The 15,828-nt window shown below is 36.6% G+C and overlaps 2 protein-coding genes and 1 long non-coding RNA gene across 15 annotated transcripts in view; 1 reads left to right on the forward strand and 2 right to left on the reverse strand.

Annotated features, from left to right (window-relative positions):
• Window positions 1-7,334, forward strand: part of PCB (Pyruvate carboxylase) — a 46,157-nt gene extending 38,823 nt beyond the window's left edge. For all 6 annotated transcript variants that reach the window (XM_028176124.2, XM_028176123.2, XM_028176122.2 and 3 more), the window contains 6 exons: window positions 370-576; window positions 2,268-2,376; window positions 3,145-3,270; window positions 3,661-3,822; window positions 4,899-4,974; window positions 5,558-7,334. In XM_028176124.2, coding sequence (XP_028031925.2) covers window positions 370-576; window positions 2,268-2,376; window positions 3,145-3,270; window positions 3,661-3,822; window positions 4,899-4,974; window positions 5,558-5,730 — 853 coding nt within the window. In that variant the 3' untranslated portion in view covers window positions 5,731-7,334. The remainder of the gene's footprint in view (window positions 1-369; window positions 577-2,267; window positions 2,377-3,144; window positions 3,271-3,660; window positions 3,823-4,898; window positions 4,975-5,557) is intronic.
• LOC149500941 (uncharacterized) overlaps window positions 1-15,828 on the reverse strand; it is a 236,014-nt gene that overhangs the window by 169,094 nt on the left and 51,092 nt on the right. The window lies entirely within an intron of this gene.
• On the reverse strand, window positions 8,425-14,573 carry LOC114244375 (uncharacterized). Of its 8 annotated transcripts, none has more exons than XM_028176164.2 (5): window positions 14,047-14,573; window positions 12,374-12,672; window positions 11,097-11,188; window positions 9,683-11,017; window positions 8,425-9,423 (listed from the first exon to the last, which is right to left on the reverse strand). In XM_028176164.2, exons 1-5 carry the CDS (start codon window positions 14,156-14,158, stop codon window positions 9,111-9,113), a joined length of 2,151 nt encoding a protein of 716 aa, XP_028031965.2. In that variant the 5' UTR covers window positions 14,159-14,573; the 3' UTR covers window positions 8,425-9,110. The 8 variants fall into 8 exon arrangements, with proteins under 8 accessions (XP_028031965.2, XP_089591099.1, XP_089591098.1 ...); XM_089734973.1 differs by having other exon boundaries at window positions 8,425-9,405; window positions 9,669-11,017; XM_089734972.1 differs by having other exon boundaries at window positions 9,669-11,017.

Consider the following 15,828-nt stretch of genomic DNA (forward strand, 5'->3'; position numbering starts at 1 on the left):
GATTTTCTTTAAAAGCGTATATTGTTAGTTTTTATTAAACTATTTTTTATTATTTATTGCTTACATGGGTGGACGAGCTCACTGCCCACCTGGTGTTAAGTGGTTGCTGGAGCCCATAGACATCTACAACGTAAATGCGCCACACCTTGAGATATAAGTTCTAAGGTCTCAAGTATAGTTACAATGGCTGCCCCATCCTTCAAACCGAAACGCATTACTGCTTCACGGCAGAAATAGCCAGGGTGGTTGTACCTACACGCGCGGACTTACCAGAGTTCCTACCATCTGTATCATGCATCTGACGTCTCCCTTTGAAAAACGGAATTGAATAATCATCCGACTTTACTTCTCTTTTGATTCATCTTTCAGGGAAGCAAATCTCCTCTTGGGTGATATAATCAAAGTTACCCCATCGTCGAAGGTCGTGGGAGATCTTGCACAGTTCATGGTACAGAATAAGCTGACGGCTGCCGATATCAACGCTAGAGCTGAGGAGCTCTCCTTCCCGAAATCGGTGGTGGAGTACCTGCAGGGAGCCATCGGGATACCGTATGGAGGATTCCCTGAACCATTGAGGTATCCAACCATTTATCTATATTAATAAAGTGCACATTCATTTAATCACTTCATCTATCAGCTATTATCGAGAACTTAAGAAAAGTATCGTGAGGTAATCGGATTTTGGAATAGAGTGCTTCTTGCTTAAGAACTGAAGTTTTTTAATTTAGTGTTTTAATTTAGTGGCCTATAGTAGAATTATTTTGTCCGTGCAGTTTGGGTCATAAAACATAGCCCATAGGGCGGTGAACATGTTGCGCGAGCGCAACGCCATTATCGATAAAAACAAATGAGTCATCGAAGGCAGGTACACGGCGGCGGGGCGGTATACGAAGGGTGGTGAGACATTATTATGTTATGAGTCATTTGTACTTACCTGCAAATTATAGTGCATTATGTCGAAGAGAAATGTGTTTTTATGCATTCGTTCTCTGAATTTCTTTAGTGACACAATGGCTACTCCTTTGTTTTGTATCAAAATGGCAGAATTTATTCAAAATAATATTTGCACGTGTTGTTATCAACAATGTGTTAAAAATTTTCACTGAAATAAGAATAAATCCCGAAAAGTTACAAAGTGTTACTTTCTGCCGTTCCGTTAACTTGCTGCGGCGATATGTGTTGTAAGTGTTCGATTAGTGGTTTTTCTTTCATTTTTATCACTAACCCACAAAATGACAAAACTAAATACACTATCGATAACCCTTATCGACAACAATAATGCGCATCACTATGCCCGTCCATAAGGCTCGTAAGTGGAAGAGAGAGCGAAATACTCGCTTCACCGCTTAGATTTTTTATGACCCAAACTGCACGGACAAAATAATTCTACTATAGTGCTATCATTCGGTGTCAAGTTGATAATGTAGCCTATGAATATAACAACATGGAATGGCGTCTCGCTCTGCCTGATGACGCGACCGGTGTGCTCAGTGCGAGTTTTTTAACGTTCTCGATAGCGTAAAAGTTACCTGAGATTTGTATGTCGTTGGAACAGCGCCCCTAGCGGCAAACAGGCGAAACGTCCCAACTCCATACAAATTTCAATTAACTTTGACGCTATCGAGAACGTTAATAAACTCGCACTGAGCACAATGATACTGTAACGGTATCTATTATAGAATTTAAGAGATACAGTATAAACTTGAATTGCTCAAATGAGTTCTTCGCTTATTATTGTTTTTTTTATTATTATTTTATTGCTTAGATGAGTGGACGAGCTCACAGCCCACCTGGTGTTAAGTGGTTACTGGAGCCCGTAGACATCTACAACGTAAATGCGTCACCCACCTTGAGATATGAGTTCTAAGGTATAGTTGTAGGTAGGTAGGTTCTCAGTATAGTTGAGGTTAAGGTCTCAGCCCATTTTTATTTAGTCCACTGTGTTTAATATCCAAATCAAAACACAAATTGAATATGCAATTTCGAAAAGGGCACATCTCTGAAAATTGTAAAATGTTCAGGAAATGAAAAAAAACTGATTATTTTCTAAAGCAGTGTAAAATTTAAAACATTAACTTGAGATATATTTTAGTGTTAATTAGCAATTGAAAATTACTGGAATTATTATAAAATGGGTGTAGGTAAGCCTCAAAACTACATGTATATGAAAAAACGTATTTGACAAAATATGCGACTTGTGCCCTTTTCGAAATTGCATATTCAATTATATATGGTGCTTATTTATAATTACATATTGTTATTTTTAGGTCGAAAGTTCTGAAAGACATGCCGAGGATCGAAGGACGTCCCGGAAAAGAATTGCCTTCTCTGAACTTCGATAAACTAAAGGGTGAACTTAAAGAATCTTTCCCAGACGTAAGTCGAATACGTTTCAACTCAAAATTGTTTTATAATTTTATATATTTACTGGAAATTATATGTAACCATAGTAATAACGAATCGGAAAGTTTTATCTTTAATAGATTACAAAACCTCGGCTCTATACAGCTGTATAGGTACACTAACTGTACCCGTCCGCTTCGCTGGGCGTTTAAAATTAACATTATTATTTCTCACCCCCACAAAGATTCTCATCATTAACGCCCCCGCAACTGGTGTAGAGGGTCCAACACTCATATAAATATTAGCCTATCCATTAAGTACATGTATTTTCTACATGGATAGGTACCAAGTTTCAAGTCAATCGGATGCATGGTTCAGTAGTTATAACGAAACGTCCGTAAAAACCACTGTAGACTTATATATTAGTATAGATTCAAAAGCATTTAAAACAAAAGCCTTTTTTTTCTACCTAAACTGATCGTCTTGAGAAACCATTTCAGCATAACCTTAAGTGTTAGGTGAGCTCACTGCGCTCAAATCTGACGAAATTGCTAACACTAACCCTAGCAAGAGCAGTGCTTCGCAAAATCTACCACTGGATCGGAAACATGATCCACTGAGAAGATCCGGCTAGAAACTCAGTGGGCTGTGTCTGTGGGTTAGTTTACTCGCCGAGCCCATCGTCGCAAGCGACGGGTTCGACGAGAAGGATGACCGGTGCTTGAGGTACCTAAAAGCACTGTTAGTGGATCGGGAGGATCCGAAATGACGTTGATACAAGTGACGGTTTTATCATTACAGATAAACGACGAGGACGTGATGTCGGCGGCCATGTACCCGCAGGTCGCGAGCGACTTCTTCCGTTTCCGGGACAAGTACGGGCCCGTCAAACATCTGGACACCAAGACCTTCCTGGTCGGCCCCGCGGTGAGTACGCGCCCACCCCCACATTTTTCTTTTTGAACTTATACTTCTTTAGGCGCGTTATGAAAAATTTATGAGAGTGAAATTTTACGATGCGTGCGGACCGTGACACAAAATTAACAGAATGAAGTTGCCCACTAAATCGCTCATTACAATACGACCGACGTAACTTGGCGAGTCTGAATATAGCCGCAGGTGAACTTTCGCGCATGTACACTCGTAAAAAAAGTGTTATTAGCATTCATTTTTTAGTAATATCAATGACAAAATTGTTATTTAATATTAAAAAAAAAGAAATAAATTTAATAAAAATAAAGTATAGCTTCTTACGCGCGTACATAAACAAGTACACGCACCCTTTTTATTTATTTCTTTTATTTTATTATTGAACAGGTCGGCGACACCATCGAGGTTAAGATAGAGCGCGGAAAGACCCTGGACATCAGGACGGTGGCGGTGTCGGAGGACATGACGGCGGCCGGCGAGCGCGAGGTCTTCTTCGAGCTCAACGGGCAGCTGCGGTCAGTCTTCATCAGAGACGAGAACGCCAGCAAGGTTGGTCTCTATGTTTATATGCGCAGATTGCAAAATTGTTTGGTGCTGGTAGGACCTCCTGTGAGTCCGCGCGGGTAGGTGTGGTACCTACCCGACCTTTGAACTCATATCGTCGAATATGACTCCTTGAGGTCGTCGTGGCCTAACGGATAAGACGTCCGTTGCATTCGTGTTGAGCGATGCGCCGGTGTTCGAATCTCAGGCGGGTACCAATTTTTCTAATGAAATACGTACTCAACAAATGTTCACGATTGATTTCCACGGTGAAGGAATAACATCGTGTAATAAAAATGAAACCCGCAAAATTATAATTTACGTAATTACTGGTGGTAGGACCTCTTGTTAGGCTGCACGGGTAGGTACCACCTATTTTTGCCGTGAAGCAGTAATGCGTTTCGGTTTGAAGGATGAGGCGGCCGTTGTAACTATACTTGAGACCTTAGAACTGATATCTCAAGGTGGGTGGCGCATTTACGTCGTAGATGTCTATGGGCTGCAGTAACCACTTAACACCAGGTGGGCTGTGAACTCGTCCAAACATTTAAGCAATAAATATATTATCGCTATCGAGAAGCCACAATTATTAACACCCTCGTCAGACATCGTAGGGGCAAACAAGGTGATCGAGCTAAGAGCAATATTGAGTGCACCAATCACGTTTGTTGTCTTGGAACAATTTAGAAATCCTCTCTTGACGTTAGCAAACGAAGACCAATGACAGTTCTTAGGACGGAGGCACCGCTCTTCAAGAAGGCTGGTTGGTAAGTGTGATGGCGTCAGGCTCTGTCGTGGTTAGCCGGGTTCAGATACCACAATCGTGCTGCCATCTCTCGGGTATCGTGCCGCGTTTCGTTTAGCTACCAAATTAATGACCGTCTCCGACATGTATATGTATATAAAGATTTTACTGACAAACCAGCAACGCACTCCGACTTCGTATCAACATGTTTTATATTATTTGTATTTTTCTTCATAGACTCTTTTTTAAAAACTCTAATATTGAAATTCATTTGTAATCGACCTCTAAGTATATATATGGATGTACACAATAATGTGAGCAATAAATTAACTTTTAGGAAATGAAGATCCACCCGAAGGCGGTGAAAGGCGATAAGAATCAAGTGGGTGCCCCCATGCCCGGAACTGTTCTCAGTAAGTAAATCGTATTATTAAAGACTAGCCGTACTCGCCCGCTTCGCTGTGCATTTAAAATTAACATTATTATTTATTGTCATTATTAGGGAGTCCAACACTCATAAATATTAGCCTATCCATTAAGTACATGTATTTTCTACATGGATACCAAGTTTCAAGTCAATCGGATGCACGGTTCAGTAGTTATAACGGAACATCCGTAGAAACCACTGTAGATTTATATATTAGTATAGATAAGACGAAAACTTTTTCAAAACGAAGTTCATGAAAAGCCCTAATGTGTAAAGACCACCTCCCTTAGCATTACCGATGTCCATAAACCAAAGCGTTTAAATGATAAACATAAAATTACATGGCTTTTTCTTTTAATAATTTCAATCTATTTTAATTTAAAGGTAAAACAAAGATTTTATTAACATTGAAATTAATAGGTTCTGTGCACTCTTTCTTAATGTAAGAATTTACTGTTGATATTGTGCGTCCGATATTTCTCTCAAGTCGTTGGGTTCGTGAGTTTGAATGCGCTCGGACACCGTTGACAGATGTTTGACAGTAGCTAACGTCAGTGTCAATTCCGCAGCTATCAAAGTGAAGGAAGGCGACAAAGTCGAGAAGGGTCAACCGATAGCCGTGCTCTCCGCTATGAAAATGGAAATGATCGTTCAAGCCCCCAAGGCTGGTACCGTCAAGACCGTCTCCATTACAAACGGACAAAAACTAGAAGGCGACGATTTGATCTGCACTATCGAATAACAATAATAAAAAAAACAACAACAAAAACATCCGATGAGGTTAATGCTTTAAATTAAAAAACAAATATTGAAAAATTCCTCAAACGCCACGAAACCGTATCTCAAGTAATATTACCTCAACTACAATTAAAGACATGAGTGTATGAAGGGCATATGATGCAATTAGTTAATTTTTATTATAAAAAATACAATTTAACAGTTTTTTTTTTATTTTTAAATAAACTACTTACCAATTGAATAAGAACTGTCTGATGAACTCATCTTTGTTTAATACTTCACTATTAAATTTTATTGCCTTTTGTTTATTTCACTTTTACACTAAACACAATATTGCAAATTACCCGAGCACAACAATGTCGGAGAATTTTAGGTGCGTGAGAGCAGACGTAGACACTAACGCGCATGCGCACTTGTCAGTACCCATGGAGGAAAAGTTATACTTTCTTCCCTGTAAAGCGGGACGAAAACCGAACTTTCGGCGTAGGTAGAAGAAAAAAGTCCCTTCATCCACTCATGCCTTCAATTGTACAAGTTCATTAGTTTAGAGCCAACGCTTAGTTATAGAGAATGTTTGATATTAAAAATTCTGAATGAAAGGCATTGAGAGCATTCTCTAAGTTTGTTGAATTATTTGGTGAACGTATAATTTTCAAAAGTGTCTGAATACCAACGATGGACTACTCAGCGCTTTATTTGCGAGAATCCATCATCACGTTTTATGGCTGTTTTGTATAAAGACATCAGATGTTAACTTGTATTTATGTGCTTCTGTTTTTATTTGTGCATATCGTCGCATAGAAGGATCTGGCAAAAGCGATCGTTTTTTTTTTTCATTTTTATTTATACAAATACACAATTACTACTGTCGGTTTATCGAAAAATGTGGCATATCACGTTGATTGAAAGATGATTCACTGTTTACTTCTTTCCCGTGAACTGAGCGCAGCGCGATCGAGTCCTTTGCCAGGTTTCTGCTACACGCCGATAGATGCCGTTAGTTTTGCTAAAGCTGATGAAGGATAAATGGAATGTACTAATACTTGACATTATCCGTTAGGTACGTTGTTTTTATTATACCTTATTTAATTAATTTTATTGAATATTTACAATAATGCTAAGATTATTTTGTCCAGAGCAAAACTAAAAATGTTGCTATACTGCACAGATACAATATATCGAGATTTGTGATGATCACTATACATATTATTATGATGGTGTAATATTTGTCATTTTAAATTCAAATTTTAAGTAAACGATACGTTATTGTTATACTTGTAAAGTTTATTTTATTAATATTATATAGATGTTAGTCATTCCATGAAATGTAACAGGGTTATGAGTAGAGTGGAGAAGTTCCTAGAGGTGTTTTTTTTTTAAATAAATTTGACCAACCAATTATCTCTTTCATCGCAATGTTTTCTTTAATTCCAGTAAACCTGGTAGACTTAATTCGGTATTGTAATGTATTAAACCATTTTAGGGACTTCTCTACTATGGAGTGAGATGTATTCTCTTATTTTTATGTTGGTGCTCATTTGTTGATAAATCTTGTTATCCCTTTTGCATAATGTTTTTATTTTATTTAATAAAATTTTATTTAAATTTCTATTTGTTTTAATGACGATTCATAAGGAAAATTGCCATTGCGCAAAGGGATTTATTTAGTTCCTAATTTGATACCCAAATACTTTTTCTAGTCGATTGAAATATAATGTTAATTTCTCATACAATGTAAAACGTATATTATTATTTCTGAAGTAAAACAATATGTATTTTTTATTTATTTCAATAAAATACAAACAACATTCATGGTAAGTGATGAATGTGTGAAATATTTTATTATTTATACATTAAATTATATGAAGGCACCTGTCTCTATCGCGAGGGTTAGTTTCTGATGAGTTTGCGACCAAGCTATAACATAGTGGGCGATTGGGCATTTTACGTTACGTATGAATGGCTAGTTATACTAGGCTTATACTAGTTAAATGTTTTGTATACTATAATATTTGTGAAGGTATACGACAAAGGGAAGATCTTCCGCTGAGCGACGGTCCGAATGTTGTTCGGAACTTCTATATATTTTTACTGGTTGTAGGACCTCTTGAGTCCGCACGGTTAGGTACCACCACCCTGCCTATTTCTGCCGTGAAGCAGTGATGCGTTTCGGTTTGAAGGGTGGGGCAGCCGTTGTAACTATACTTGAGACCTTAGAACTTATATCTCAAGGTGGGTGGCGCATTTACGTTGTAGATGTCTATGGGCTTCAGTAACCACTTAAAACCAGGTCGGCTGTGAGCTCGTCCACCCATCTAAGCAATAAAAAAAACTCAGTAGGCTGTGTCTGAGGGTTAATTTACTAGTTGGAACTCTTGAGGGCTCAAAGGTCAGGCAGCCGTTGTACTGTAAAAACTGAAAAACTCATGTCTACGGACTTCAGTCCCCGCTTAAACCGTGAGCTCGTCCACTCACGCTAGCAATAATAAAAGTAATTTAGTTATGTACTTCTACATACTTTCAACAAATTTCATTGTAATTGGAAGACCAAAAAGAGAACGATATAAATCAGAGCATGATTTTTACATGCTAGAAAGAGACAGCTACAGTTCACAGAGTAACTCATGTCTCCACTTCTTAACGCTTCATGTCGCATACGTCTCAAATAGTCGACCATCACCAAGAAAGAACACCAGTAGATTTTGAAAATATATTTAATTAAAGTAATAAACTCTCTTCTCAATCAAACATGATTATTCCAATATATTTCTTGTGGACATTCCGCAGCACATGGTTTTCTTAATGTTGTATTATACACATACACTACTTTCGTTTGACAATTACTTTTTATAAACTAGACACATGAATATCTTATATACTAAATAAATTCTATAATCCCTAACATTAAGTAGCAATAGATACCAATGTCTTTATTAGAAAATATGATTGTAGCCCTTAAATGCATATTACATCAAAATCTTGAGAAATGTGTCTTAACTTTAATTATAATATACATCAACTAGTCAAAACTAGGAGTCTAAGAGCGACTACAATTTATAATTTCATTATGTCATTCATTCTTTTGATTCATAGGAAGTTTCATACAAAATTAATGGTTTTGAATATCGACACATATCACATAGAAAAATTGTGTATAAGCAATTAATTTTAAACATCCATGGCCTTTCTTAATTTTTACTTACTCTTACTTACTTAGTTAGTATAAATGATTTTTGCAAAACCACATCTAATAAATTGTCTATGTCCAAAACATCTAACATGTATCATATACATAACATACATATATCTAAATAATTTAACCAGGTTACAGCCCTTTGAAAGTAGGGTGTTTGATGTTTTCATAAAAAAAAAAAAAAAACAAGACTATTGGTCGTTGTCATCGGCGAACATAGTTATATTCCACTTTTTTAGGGCGTGTAAATGTAAAAATGAGTTTTCCACGAACCTTTCCGAAAACGTGTATTCAGCGCGATCTGATTTGTCGTCTTTCGGAGTCTCGGGCGCCGCCTGCGAACCCTCCAGCTCCTCGACTGACGGGACAGAGTTCTGGTCGCTGAGGCTCAGACTGGCATCGGTCTCGTCTCGGTAACAACGGCGCTTGTGATCGATAGGGAAATTGTTGTAAGAATGTTCCACGCGCACTGCTTGCATCGTATTACTGTTGGTAAAAACAACTCTGTAATTTGACGAGGAATAAACAAAAATTAACTGGAGCCGGTTAATGGATGCTAAATGTAACTATGTTAATTATCGTAATGATTTCATGTAAAACTTAACAAAACAAGCAGCATGTTCCAAGCTATATAATTGATTACGTTAACAATAGACAGCGCTCGGTTAGCTATGAAACATGATTTAAAAATCTAAAAACGAAAGCTCTAAACACACTCATTTTAGAATATTAGTGAAAAGGTTACATACAATTCAATAGCTACCTTGTCTTCCGCAAAACAGGACGACCCATTTCGACTTGTAATTCCAGAGAGTACAATTTGGCTAACGATGCCAACTTTTCTTTTTCTTCCGGGTCATTTAAACACGGTAGCTTTAGTTCAGTTTGGCAAGAATCCTGAAGGAACTTCGAAAGTCGCTCGTTCGCAGCGCTGAGGATCAGAAACCCTGGTCGCTCCTCGCGTATCCTGCGGCAGCCGGCTCTTATCTCTCTCACCTCTGCGACCGAAGATATCCCCATAGAATGTTCGCTATTATTATGGTCGCTCTGTGGAGATTTCTCGCTCAAATTCATATCACTCGACGATGTTTTCTGTAGAGAGAAATCCGTTCGCGGCATTTGATTAAGCGGCTCCTCCGATTTTTCCTCAAACGCCTGAAATGCCTGAAAAAACGACTCGTTCACATTCTGACCGGACCCGCCGGCTTTTTTAATGTCACTGAAACTCGAGAATGTAGAATGGGGCTGGAGGATGTTGTCTCTAAAGGTTGCCTCTTCTTCAACGTCAACAATGGTTTTTGAATCGGACATTACTGCATCATCATCGTTTCCGGAGTCAACTTTGGCTCGTTTTTTCTTAAGTCTGTTTTTACTCCAACCGCTTTTCACAAGATGATTCTCCTTTTTGAGGCGTTTAGGTGGGGGCATGTTACTGATCGATTTCTGGGAATGATTGTTTACAGTCTTGGTTGTTTTGAAAGTGAGACTCTTGTTAAACACTTTGAGTTCTTCGATTCCAGGCCAGTCGGTGAGTTCGTCATCACCTTCCCTGTCACTATCATTTGTGACAACTCCATCAGAGTCACTACTGCTCAATGAACTAGACTCGTTGCCCGTACATTCCATGCCACAGGTGTCATCAAATTGTAATGGATCTCTTAGTGTATTCGGTGGATGCGTTTTATTTAACAATTTGATTTTCCTATGGTATTTTGAATCCAGTTTGTTTTTGTTCAGAACTGGATCAAAAACAGGAGGTAAATCTGTTGTTACTTTATAACCTGTCATTTTAGAGAAATTAGGAGTGCAACCTTTTGCTGTGTTTTTATATATAAAATTAAAGCTGGAACTACTTGGTAGAAAGAGTGCATTTGTACAAGATGAAGATTTCACATCTTCCAAATTTGGAGATTTTAGAATTATCTTCCCTGGCTGCAGAATCGAGTCTTTCTTCTTATCAGTGTCATGTTTCCTGTTTTTCAAATCACTTTTGAAGTATGAAGATTTCGATGAACATCCCCCACTGAATGATCTCTCTCTCATTTCACAGACATCTTTATCTCGATGTGACCATTTCCTTTTGCCACAGAAGGCGTTCCTGTAAATTATCAATCATAAATACACAAAGCACAACTAGAACAAATATCTCATTCAACATTTCCTATATTTCATTATACCTCTCTGGCTTAAGGAGTTTGTGTTTGTTTACAGGAATCACTGAGGATGCGACCTGACTCTGTAGTGTGATGGTTCCTGGCAATGGATTGAGCTGTAAAATAAGTAAAATGATAAATTCGGACCATTAGATTGCATTGTTGAATTATGAAGAAAAAAAATTTTTTTTTCCTACCTAAACTGATAGCATTGAGAGGCTATATCAGCGTAACCTTAACTAGTAGGTGAGCTCACGGGGCTCAAACCTGATGACGTTGCTAACACGAACCCTAGTAAGAGCCGTGCTTCGCAGAAACTACCACCAGATCGGAAACGCGACCCACTGAGAAGATCCGACGAGAAACTCAGTGGGCTGTGTTCAAGGGTTAATTTACTCGTCGAGCCCTGCGATGAGCAAGCGACGGGTTCGACGAGAAGGATGACCGGTGCTCGAGGTACCTAAGAGCACCGTTAGTGAATCGGGAGGATCCGAAATGACGTGCTTGGGGCGACGTCGACTGCTTTCCATTCTGTCCGCAGGATCGGGAATGTAGTTACCGGCGGCCACGATGAGAGGGTTCTCGTGTCGTGCCGCTTTATCGAAGTGGAAAGTATGATTGTTGCCCAAAGCCCTTTCCAGTTTCAGCAGGATAGATGGGTGAACATGAGTTCAGCCGGGAGGGTTTGCATTTGCTAACAACTACCTGAGCGCCTCCGGAGAGACCTGAAAACTTAAGGGCAACTGCTCCACGAATGGGTCTACTATTGAATCGGAATTGCGACCCACTAAGAAAATCCAGTGAAATACTCATGGGGCAGTGTCAAATTGCACATCAAACTCTTTGCCTTTTTCAACAAGTATGGCTGCCAGGGTTCCTAAGCCTGCTCCTAGTGTTAGGGCTGAAGAAGTCTAATGATAGATTTAGGAGTTGGATATGTAAAGATGTGAAAGCATATTTTCCAATATATTTTATACACTTAATAACAAAATAATTGAAAATTCAGATATTTTTCAGCTTTAAAAACTAGTAATTTTCTTTTGTAAATTTTTTATTGATTTTATTATTAATTTATTTATTATATTTTATTTATTATAAATTAAATGTCGTTTCTTTGTTTTCAGGTGAGATACCTATAATGTGAATGCACTGTTTATTACTGTTGTGTATGTTATTAAGTTGTAATTGTAAGTTATTAAAATAATAAAATCTTTGTTTTCAGAGCAACACCATATTTGTTTCAACTATAAATCCCATTTATAATTCATAGTAAATTAAATAGAAAAATCTTATAAACATACCTCTGTTGTCACACTTAATATTTCAAGTGATGGTGACATTTTCCCATCCGCATATTCCACTGGCATTTTCTTATACTTCCTTTTCCTTCTTGCATTTGCAGGACGGGTTGGAGAGAAGTTCTCATTGAAAGAATCAGACTCAAAGTTGCCAATCTGGCAATACTGACGAGATTTCATTGTGGAAGACTTGTGTAGATTCAGTTGAGGGTCATCAGAGTCCGAGAGAGGCTGAGTTATCAGTGGGGCCTGTGGTGGACTACTTGAGCTGCCATCTTCGACAATGCTCACTGTTACTGCTGCTGCTGAAAGGAGACACAGTTTATATTAGCAGACTCCATAAAATTAAGGCGACATTTATAATATAATAATGTTTCACTGATGGTAGGATCTCTTGAGTCCGCAAAGGTAGGTACCACCACCCTGCCTATTTCTGCCGTGAAGCAGTAATGCATTTCGGTTTGAAGGATGGGACAGCCGTTGTAACTTATCTCAAGGTGGGTGGCGCATTTACGTTGTAAATGTCTATGGGCTCCAGTAACCACTTAACAACAGGTGGGCTGTGAGATCGTCCACACATCTAAGCAATAAAAAAAATGTAAACATGTAAAATACTCCATATACCAATAATCCAGAAATTGAATTATGTACTATGAAATATGTTATGAATCTATATTTTTTCCATTATCCACATAGGTGAATGGTGTAACAGCACCCCTGGCTTGAAGAATAATAAAGTACCCTGTGTTTTCACTAACATTAAATTTGTAATTCAGAAACAATCAAACAGAAAGACCAGATCTTATATTTTAATCTAAGTTGTAAGCTTTATACAAAATCAATAATTTTGTCAATATCGACGCTTGAAAGGCAAAAGTGACTAAGCGACAATGCGTGAACTTTACAGTAGACTAATTTAAAATTGAAATTCATTTAAAATATACATGAGAAATATGTGAAAAAAAAATCTATTTTAAGGAATCTAGCTGTAGGTTGAAATGATTTTAATAGACCTAGAAATATATATTTTTTGCGCATAGAATATGGTTATTGCCTATCATTTATGTACAAATCAGTTATTGTCGCTTAGTCACGTTTGCCTTTCAAGCGTCGATATTAAAACATCCAAACTTAGATTTATAATATCAGTAAAAAAAAAAATTTAATAAGTTCTAAGTTTTGTCTATTTTGTGCGACGTTTTTAATTGACGATTCTGATCTACTTGGTTGTAATGAATTATCACTGCATCAACGCTATCTTCAAATTCATAACTAATATACAAACACTGGCTTCAACACACGAGGCATGCAGTAGTTATTAAAAAATACTATTATACCATGATTTGGGCCTAAAACTGGAAAATATTGTTGAAAAAGAACTTATTCCATGTGGATTTAAGTATGCTGCATAATATACTACAAAATATTTTTAAATTTAATAGTTTATTTCACATGAAGATTAAAAAATTTACTATGTTTATTTTACGATAATCAACCTCATTATAATACTAAAATAATATTACTTTGTTGGATATATATGACAATTTCTTGACAAAACATTATTAAATACAAACTTAACAGCACTAAGCAGGATTGTTGTAAAAATATTTACGCAATACCTGTGATGCGCCGCGCACGTAAACAAATTAATGAAAAATAAACAATTCGTCACTCACGCAGGTTCCCCGCTGATCTGGTACGACGTCGAAGCCCTATTTTTCTGCGCTCTTGCCTCCCGCAGTTACTCTCCTCCAATGCTAGGTTAAGATCATGAGAAAGTCTCTCCATATCTATTAATCTTCAGATGAGCCCATTTCGGTCAAATCTAGAACATACTGCGGATACTTCAAACTTCGTTACAATCGACACACTTCTTGGAGCCCTTTCACAAAGTTGTAGGTATCTAATTCTTACAACCTTCACTTTCATTTGTATTTAAAATATGTCAGCAAGTTCAACTTTTTTGTAACTTAACAAAATTTATTCACGAGTCACAGATTGCAGGTCACCTTTTCTAATTTATAGATTGTTTTATTTTTATTATGTACCTACTGCGTCTTTTAATTTTTATAGTCTAAATAGTCTAATACATAAACTAAATGGATTTTCATAATATAGAGATTTCATTTAAAATTGCTGTTTATTCTAAGTTAAACGCACAAAAACAGAGAAATAATGTCGAAATTCTTTCATAGATTCAACCATAGATTTTTTTGGTACAATTTTTCCTTATTAGAAAAGGCAAAGGGATCTAAGCCTATACCGCATTTCAATAATAGTCTCAATAATTTTTCAACTAATCATATACCCTAGATTTTTTGTTATTCGATGCTATGTTTCTCCAATAAAAAGACAAAAGAAATAGACGCCACATCCTAAATCTTATTTATTTAAGGTCAAAGCCATGTCTGTTGTAGGATTAAAGGAAAATGGAATAGAATTAGATGAATTGAGATAAAACATCACCGTAGGGGTCTTTTTGGGGAAACACAAAGAGTAAAGTTATAGTTTTTTTTTATGTTTGTTAATTCAGTGTTTCTTCTTGGTTAAACGTGCAGTATTATTGGCTTATTGATCGTTTTATATTTGTGAAAGTGTTTCTTAGGTTCCTCTAAAAAGCCAACCAAAGTTTCAATAAATTTTCAATATTTTACTGCTTCGCATTTCATGTCACCTATGACTTGTGAATCTTGTGATATATAATAGTTGAAAACCTGGTATCAACATCATTTTTAGCTGGTATTTGAAAAAGTCTCTAGATTAGATTAAATAAGATAGGTTGTTGCTGAAAACGAAAAGAACCTCGAAACATGGTTAAACTATCAACTAAGGATATTAAGTACCTTAAAACTAAAAAAAAAATCGTAATTAATAATTTAGTATAAAATTTAATTTAATTATTTTCGACTGACTTTTTAAGAAAACTCTCAATTTATAAGTATAATGGATATTCGTTCGAAGTTTTAAGTGGCCCTTAAGATATAAGCTGAACAGCGTATTCATAAACAAATTTTAGAAATTTAGTGCAATGCAATCTCAAAATAACCACAAACATTCAATCTTAAATTTTTTCGCAAGATCGCTTTAAATACCTGTCTAAATAACCATTTGTAAAATAACAAAGTTTTTGAACGTTTTAATTTTATAGATTTAATGTAAACAGTTGTATGAACTGAGAAAAGTAAAACCAATTTTGTTAATTTATGCTCCATCAGCGAATAGTCAAATTATTATCTAAGCAAATTAATAAGAAAAATAATCCGATGCTGTTTCATTTGACTTAAAATTTTCAATGGGAATCGTAACTAATATATGTAGTAGTATAGTATAGTAGTATTTAATTCTATATTATATATATTATAGTATTGTAAATATATTAAAAAAAATCGAAATTAAAAAATTTCTCTTAGTCTCAAATTCCAGATTTAACGCGAGTGAAACCACGGGCTCATCTCGTA

The sequence above is a fragment of the Bombyx mandarina genome, chromosome 18, assembly GCF_030267445.1.
Source record: "Bombyx mandarina strain Sakado chromosome 18, ASM3026744v2".
In the NCBI taxonomy this organism is placed as follows: domain Eukaryota; kingdom Metazoa; phylum Arthropoda; class Insecta; order Lepidoptera; family Bombycidae; genus Bombyx; species Bombyx mandarina.

Coding starts and splice junctions, on each gene's coding strand:
- LOC114244375 (XM_028176163.2), bottom strand. CDS start 14,158: ATGGAGAGACTTTCTCATGATCTTAACCTAGCATTGGAGGAGAGTAAC. Junction 12,676..14,046: donor CAGATCAGCGGGGAACCTGC/GTGAGTGACGAA, acceptor GTCTCCTTTCAG/CAGCAGCAGTAACAGTGAGC. Junction 11,189..12,373: donor TATTAAGTGTGACAACAGAG/GTATGTTTATAA, acceptor CTTATTTTACAG/CTCAATCCATTGCCAGGAAC.